At 41.0% G+C, this 7,881-nt stretch overlaps 1 protein-coding gene across 3 annotated transcripts in view; it reads right to left on the bottom strand.

Annotated features, from left to right (window-relative positions):
- Positions 1-46: 46 nt before the first annotated feature.
- Positions 47-7,881, bottom strand: part of llgl1 (LLGL scribble cell polarity complex component 1) — a 74,499-nt gene continuing 66,664 nt past the window's right edge. For all 3 annotated transcript variants that reach the window (XM_088613368.1, XM_088613367.1, XM_088613369.1), the window contains 2 exons: positions 5,139-5,218; positions 47-2,216 (listed from right to left, as the gene is read on the bottom strand). In XM_088613368.1, coding sequence (XP_088469494.1) covers positions 5,140-5,218 — 79 coding nt within the window. In that variant the 3' untranslated portion in view covers positions 47-2,216; position 5,139. The remainder of the gene's footprint in view (positions 2,217-5,138; positions 5,219-7,881) is intronic.

Raw genomic sequence — 7,881 nt, 5'->3', positions numbered from 1 at the left:
TGACTGGTGTTAATGTAGGGGGAAAAAAAAACAACCAATTTCAATATTAGGCAGTAAATGCTTTATTAACATTAAAACCAAATCTGTTCAATTACTAAATCAAAGTAAGTAACAGGTACATTCTACTGAAAGGAAAAACAAACAAACTGTAGTCTTATAACAAAAAAAATGAACAAAGTTTCACAGGATAGGTGCCACCTTAATATAAAATGCAAGAAGTCCATTTCTTCTAATTAAAGAAACATACACAAGTTATATAGATATAAAACCTGTACTTTGAAGGGGACTCCATCAGGGAAGGACTAAGTGGTTCTAAGAACAGAAAAAATTATATTTTTGATGGCACCTTCTAACCAAGACCAATCACACTCCCCTTTCCAGCTCGTTTCATTAAAGTGAACATTTGCTCCCTTGAGGTCTACCCATAGCACATATACAGTAAGAGTGATGGAAATATTTTTAGCCGTTAGCTTTTTAAAAATGTCATTTGAGCACCCTACATTAAAATGAATTTCTCAAGAAGGATTTATTTGCCATGGAGCACGAAGACTTGTAATGGAACGGATCCATCTGTGCTCTTTCTAGAATGTTCTACAGTTGGGTCAACTAGGTATGAGCTCCTCACCTCTTAAGTTTCCCCACTGTCGTGACCTTCACTAATCTTAACAGATCTAATAAAAGGATAAAAAAAACTCATGAATCTCAACAAAGCTAACAAGGAGGGCTTTACTTGAAAAAGACAGGTGTCTTGATGAAAATCTCAACAGCTCACGTACTCTGACTCCTTTTGGAACAAATGAGACCCCAATGACCATGTGTCCTTATTTTCTCACAGGTTTGCATCACCAGGCACAACACAGTGTAAAAAAAACAGTGATCTACACACCAGTACCTTTAAAACATTCTTTAAATACAAATCATAAATGATTAGTTTTTTTTCCATAATGTGTTAATACTGCCAAAGAATTAAAAAAAGATACACATACATTTATATTAAAACTGAATATTGTCTTTTAAAGTGACTATAGCTCCACTAGTTGATTAAAGATGCACCAACTGTAAGTGTTCATTGACCATTCACTTAAAAAATAGGTTAAAAAACGTTACTCTTCCAAAAGGTTTGGTGTTCAGGTCATGCGCCTTGCTTTCGTTTGTTGGTTCACAGTTCACTGGCAGAAACAAATTCAACCATTCTTAGTGTGCTTTGATGACAAGGCAATGGGGTTGAATACAAGACAGCTAAATATGACTTTACACAAAAACTATGATTAGTGTACATAAAAGGTTTAGTAATGCAACCCTAGGGATAGGGAAAGGTCAAATGTTGGTCATTTATAAGACCTGGAATACTTATATCTGGTCCTTTTCATGAAAGTTTTTCAAAAGAAAACAAAGAACTGAACACCCCAATAGTCCATCGGTCGTTAAATGGCTCCATTCAAAACATCATTCAGCTGTCTAAAAACCCACAGGGTCCAAAAGAGACATTTTACAAAAACTGCAAAAGTTGCGCCAAAGGAAACTGAAGGAGAGGAAGCAGCTCAGTGAGAAATGACTAAACGCAAAGACAACATGAACTTTAGGAGTTGATCCTACAACCCCCCCCCCCGGGTGACAAGTCTGTGGAGGACAGACAGGTACGTCGATAGCAACAGCCTTGTCAAACACCGGATCTTGCAGCGATAAAAACAAAAAAAATTAGCTTCTTCCGCTGCCGCGACAGTCCATACCCTCTCGGGGTGCTGTGGTCCTTCAGTAGGTTTGGGGGTTACCGAGGCTCTGCGGACAGGAACTTTGGGGTGAGGGACTGGTAGAGCACAGCTTCCCAACACCCGTTTCTGAAGCAGAGCCGCCCAAACTACGACACGAGAAAGCCGTCCTTGGCAACAAGCTTACTTGCTTTCACTACGACGAAGGCCGGAATCGTGTTTAGTGAGGAGGGAGCCCGTTAAGTGGAGACGAGTAGAGAGGAAAAGGGGCTGGAACGAGTTCCTGCCGTGGCCATTGTAGAAGAAAAATATGAACAGGAAACCGCAGGAAACTCACTGTCTTTTGGCACAGAAGAGGAGTTTCAGCCTCGACATCGGGTAACGAAACACTGTAGAAAGCAGGAGTTCTGGTCCAGCTTCAGAGGACTATTATTAGTTCATATTCAATCAAGTTCCCCACAGTTTCATCAGGTCATCTTCACTGCACTCTCACATTGCCAGCAGTCCCTTGTAAACAAAAGACAAGGCAGAAATGTCATTAAACACTTGTTTCCAGGAGGACTGCTTACTTGGAATTGCATTTTGGTCCATTATTCCATCGCCGTCTGGAAGCCCGAGTTTCATATTCCATCCCACGAAGCACTAGACAAGGCCAATGGCATTAGTGTGTCTGTTGGTATAATAAAATGCAGTGCAATTTCAAATCTAAATCACGAAGCAATAAAATAAAAATTGACCACTTAAACGTCATACCTCACGGCCGTGGAATTATTAGAACAGTTACAGTGGACATTCTTTAAAAGAAACAAGAGGGAAATCATCATTAGTATAAATTTTTGTATGTTCTTTCAAACTATGAGGAACCGAAAAGACGTCGTGCTGCTCAGGCGAGAGACCGCGAGGGGGCGCCAAAACGTTCTTTGGTTACAAATGAAAACAGCGTGCTAGAATAAGATTAAAAAATTAACTAACCAGATTTAGACCCGTAGCTGTTAAATACACATAAACGAATTCCTTTCAAACAACATATATATCCTATCGATGTGACACATAACATTTATATACATATTAATTTCCTAAAACAGCAGCTTTCATACTTTGTCAGAGACTCAGAAATAAAGCCAAAGGCTTCCAGAAGCTTCCTCCAACAAGTACCAGCTGTTCCACACAATTCAAACACAAGACAAATGGGGACAGGAAACAAAAGAGGGGGCGAAAAAAACAAATGAAGGGCGAGGAGAGAGGAAGAGGAGTCCTCACAGGCAGGGTCACACGCACACAACTTTTGGCGGAGCTGATAAAGGATAGGATAACCGCTGCGTTTCTAATCGCTTACAGCTTCAGTCCAGTTTAAAAAAAAAGATGGGCAAAACAACCCCCCCCCAAAATGTAATGTGGCTGAATAGTTATCATTCAAATATTTCAACACATTAAAAAACTCAAGAATGAAGAACAAGTTTGCTTGCCCTTGCTCTCAGTGTGGAATTCAATTTTACGAGTTCCAAAAGCACACCTGCTGGTTAGGTGGTCATATTGGGAAGTTAAAACTGTGGTTTTAACTGTAACTGTAAAACTGTGGCCATCACCCACATATGAGCAGTTTTGTACTGTCCCTCCTGGGTGAAGGGGAAACTTCCTACCTGACAAAATTATTTAAGTTTTGACAGAAAAGAAAACGCTGAAAGCACAGGAATGTAGTTCCTTTTTACAAGCTTTCAGAGATGAAATAAACACGCCTCCGTGCCCAGACAGCTCTGAAAGATGGCACCTCTTTCCTAGGGAAAAACGGTGCTATTGTGAGCCCAGTGCTTGGGCAAGGAGGACATGAGCGAGCCAGCCAGTGTGAAACTCTTGTGCCTTGAAATCCCTGTGTTCTCTGCCAAAACCGGCTCGTCAAGTACCCCATTCATTAAAAATATCCACTCCAGTGGGCATCTTCCTGTGCTACGTGGATTCAGAACAACAACAACAAAAAAGTAGGGTTAATGCCCACATTCATGGATGTTTTTTTTTCCCTTGAGAATCAGCAGTCTCCCAACCCTTCTGTGTTTCTCCACCAAGTAGAGCTTATTTTAGTGTGGATGACCCATACTGATGCAACAAGCCAAACATTGGGATCAGCAAATATATATAACGGACTGCAGCTTTCATACGAGTGTGGTTTACATTTCATAAATCCCAGGTTTTGCAACTTGGGACAAGGGTCTGACGAAGCACAGTAAGACATCCACAGTTTTTCCCAGGAAAACAATTACTGCTCTTGCATTTTTATTGGGATTCAGAACCAGTCCGGAGTTTATATCCAGAAGACAGTGACCTCTTAACTGTGCACAGAACTAGAAAACTCCAACTGCACTCCACTCTCCCAAGACAGACTTCAAACTGGCAGCTGTACAAGTGCTGGAATAGTAGAACTTTGGATGGACGCTTAAAGCATGAGAAATAAAAGGAGAAGTTCAACTTTGACAACACAGGATCAGAGCTCAATGGGTATGGGCTCAGTATGTACAGAGATTGTACAAACACTTTAAAAACACACACTGTACTCTTAATGTCCCCAAATAGAAAAAGAGGGGGGTACAATTTTAACAATGTTTCCACTGTGGAGCCTTCTTCAGGCATGCTCCATAGCTTAAACGTTGTGTTTGTCTTCTCTCTTCAGTATGGAATAGACCTTTACTTGTTCCTTTGCAGCCTACGCATGCCGACTTCAAATTTTTAACAATGGTCTCCATTTTTTTTTAAAAAGCTTATATGTCCAAGTGTTGACGATATCAGACGTTTGAGTTTTAATATGAATTTAGAGGAAAATCATACTGGCAACCAAGAGAAACTGTTCTGAGGTTCAATACCATTAATCTGCCCAAGCCCATTTTTAGGGAGTGCCAGTTCAGCATCATAGTTGCTAAATGACAAAGACAGAGCTGGGAGAAGGAAATGGACACAACAGGATTAATGGGAAGAACATCTCAAGCAGCATTTAAGGAGGAGTCTTTCTCCAGATTATAAATGAAAGGGTGAGAAGGGGAGCACATGGGGCATTAACCCACACCCCAAAATGACATGAGAAAGCAAAAACTGTATACTCCGAGGTCAGTTTTAATTCTTATCGCGTAATCAAAGGGGCCGTTTTATTCAGGCAACTGCCCTCACCCATACCTCAGTCAGTACTGCCTGGACCCAAGCCTACATAATCGGGGAAGAAGAACAGGGATCTGAGACGGATCAGGAGTGCTTTCAGAACCGGAGCACTCAGTGGGATCCTGCACTGTTATTCTATTTCTGCCAGGGCCACCGGGGAACAACCCCCCCCCCCGTCAGTCAGAGCAGCTGTATCAGAGAACGAGCTGACGGGAGGGTGCCGGCGTGCAACTAGGCTCGGAGCAGACAGCAGGGAGCAGTGCAAGAGCAGTGAAGCCGAGCGCTCACCTCACTTGATCAGGATCTCCGGGGACCGGGCATCGTCATCGGAAATATTCTTCAAGTTCTTTTCCGCTTCCTCTGCCGACCTTTGCAAGAGAAAGAGCCACCGACGTCACACGGGGATCTGCGCTTCATAGTTCAGTGACATTTCCAGAGGCCGTCCTGTTCTTTTAATGCGAGGTTTGGATTTCTCTGCCAACACCGAATGAAGGCTGTGTCACACTGACACCCGGAGCCTCTCAATTTCACTGCTCTGACTCCAAAAGCAGTTTCTGTTCTATCCCCCAGTTTACACTTGGGCATGATTCAGTAGTGACTAGTGTCAAACTTTAATCATTAAAGTACAAATAGGATCATTAAGCAAGGTGGTGGGGAATCTGGGGTTTTAAACTAGTAAAATAAATGTCCCTCCTTATCAAAAGTCTGTTGAAGACTTTCCCAAGACTTCAGCTACACAAACGTATAACTTTTTTTTGGAAGGTGTATTCAAGGCCACCCATAAATTTAAATGCCCTGCGTATTACGGCATTCAAGAGCATTTTGAATTTAGTCTTCACTCCTGCTCTTTATAATCTTACCAGACAAGAGATTTTAACGTCTGATGTTATGGATGCACTGCTAAATCCACTTACTGAGATGAATACATCTTTCTCTAAGCTGCTGCATGTCAAACTCCAGCAGTAGTGCTGTGCCAGTGATGAGCACAACAGCAATTAAGGTTTTGCTGGAAATGTCAGGTGCCGTATTCTGGAGTGACATCACAAATGTTTTAAATAGTGCTTGAGACAAGTGAATTTTAAAAAGTGTGTGAACAGAACAGGGATGATTTTTCTAGGCAGCCATTACTATATATGCTGTAAATCATGCAGTACAACCAAAAGAAAACATCACTATAATAATTAAGGAAGAGCACTGTATACTTTGCTTATGGGGTCACTTTCATGGTAATGTTATTAGAGTCTCCAAAATATACTCTCAGTTTCCAGTTTCAAAGTTACTAAGGCATGCGGTTTTGAATTTATGTAGCTGTTTTTGAAGGGTTCAGAAGTGAGATCCCTTTTTTCTGAAACACAGTATGAAGCATTTTGGCTATGTACATTAGAATAATTTCTGAACTGTTACTAGAATTTAAAGCTAGCAAACTGAGTACATACAGTACACACATTTCCAAATGACATTCAGCACCATGAGAATCTTATCCAGACATGAAAAATTCACAATGCTGGATTGCCACTGAAATACCCCCTCCAACAACCAAATTATAATATTGCAATCAAAGTTTAACTAGCGACAAGATTAAATCATAATTACTTCACACAAGCAGCTTTTTATAATCTTTTAATGAAGATGGCAGACTTCATTAACTGTTGGGGAGTGAAGCATTCTCCCACCCAATGCAAAAATACTGAGCTAACACTGTCCCCAACACAGGAAGGCTCCAAGATGCTAATTCAAATGATCTATTATTCTATGCTTCCCACTTCACTGACCTAGATTTTAGCTTTAATGAAGACCACAGGCTTTCTTTTGATGCGGAAAGTATCTGGCAAGCCCCCTGGATCCGAAAAGGAACAGAGAGGGAACTCGAAGTGCCTAAAGCAGTAATCTGGAGGCCCTAGTTGAACCCCAGCACACACTAATGCAAACTCTTCTCCATCTAGTTACCGTTTCAACAACTGCGAACGCAGAGCAACAGCATCTCTTTAAAAGAAATACCCTGAGTCATGCCACACTTCCCTGCCTCATCAGTCACTGCCACAATGAACGCACAAATTAATTCATGCTCCATTTGGCCCCAGTACCGCTGCACTATCTGCAGTACTGCAGTTATTTATGTAGCGAAATTCATAGTGTCATTATTTTTTTCTTTACCCCCCAAAAACTATTTTCTTAATTAGTGCAGACAATAAGTTTGGACAGAATGCTTTTTCCCCCCCGTGTCAAGAGATTTTATAAAACCAGCGTCATTCGTGCCCATGTGGATATTCCAATTGCAATCATTTTGGCATTGTTATCGTTTCACAGCCTATTAATTTCACAACATCAAAAGCTTGTCACATCTGGGGACAAACTAAATTTATTAAGGTGAACAGACAATCGTGCGTGTGCTTTGTGCAACGGAGGATATTGCTTTGAAGCTCAGGCTGTGAAATGTGCACACACCTCATTTATCATCCAGCGCCTGTCCCTGACAGTGCTGACCCACTCTACCCTGTGCTGGTACTGTTGCATCTTATCTCTCGGATGCCCAGGCAGGATTTATACACTATCTGCTCTGGGAACCAGCCAGACAGGGGAGTCACAGGAGGCCAAAGACAGAGTTATATCTGTAACTTGTCCATACATAACAGCCCTTTGAGGATATCCAACTACAGACTATTTTCTGTTAGCCTATATATATATACACACACATTTTACTCCAAATGTATGTCTCTAAATACAGAGCATCATAAGGAACACCTTATAATTTATGCTTGTATGTTTTTAGAAAAAGAAAGCATACAGATATATATAAACGGTTTTGGTGTCATTTTGATTTGCTCATTAATAAAGATTGAAAGTGTTGCGATTTTGACTTATTTCAGCATTAAATTGCTATTGAGAGCCAATTGGGCACAGATAAGGTTATTTAATTTGTTGAATGTTAAAGTTGGTGAAAATCAAGGAAAACAGAAAAGAACCATCTGTCTCCCATAGCCTTTAACCCCATTAATTACTAATTACCAAATGGGTTGGATGGACTGAATGG

The sequence above is a fragment of the Lepisosteus platostomus genome, chromosome 19 (genome assembly GCF_059453375.1).
Source record: "Lepisosteus platostomus isolate fLepPlt1 chromosome 19, fLepPlt1.hap1, whole genome shotgun sequence".
Taxonomy (NCBI): Eukaryota; Metazoa; Chordata; class Actinopteri; order Semionotiformes; family Lepisosteidae; genus Lepisosteus; species Lepisosteus platostomus.
This window is presented reverse-complemented; position numbering and strand designations above follow the sequence as displayed.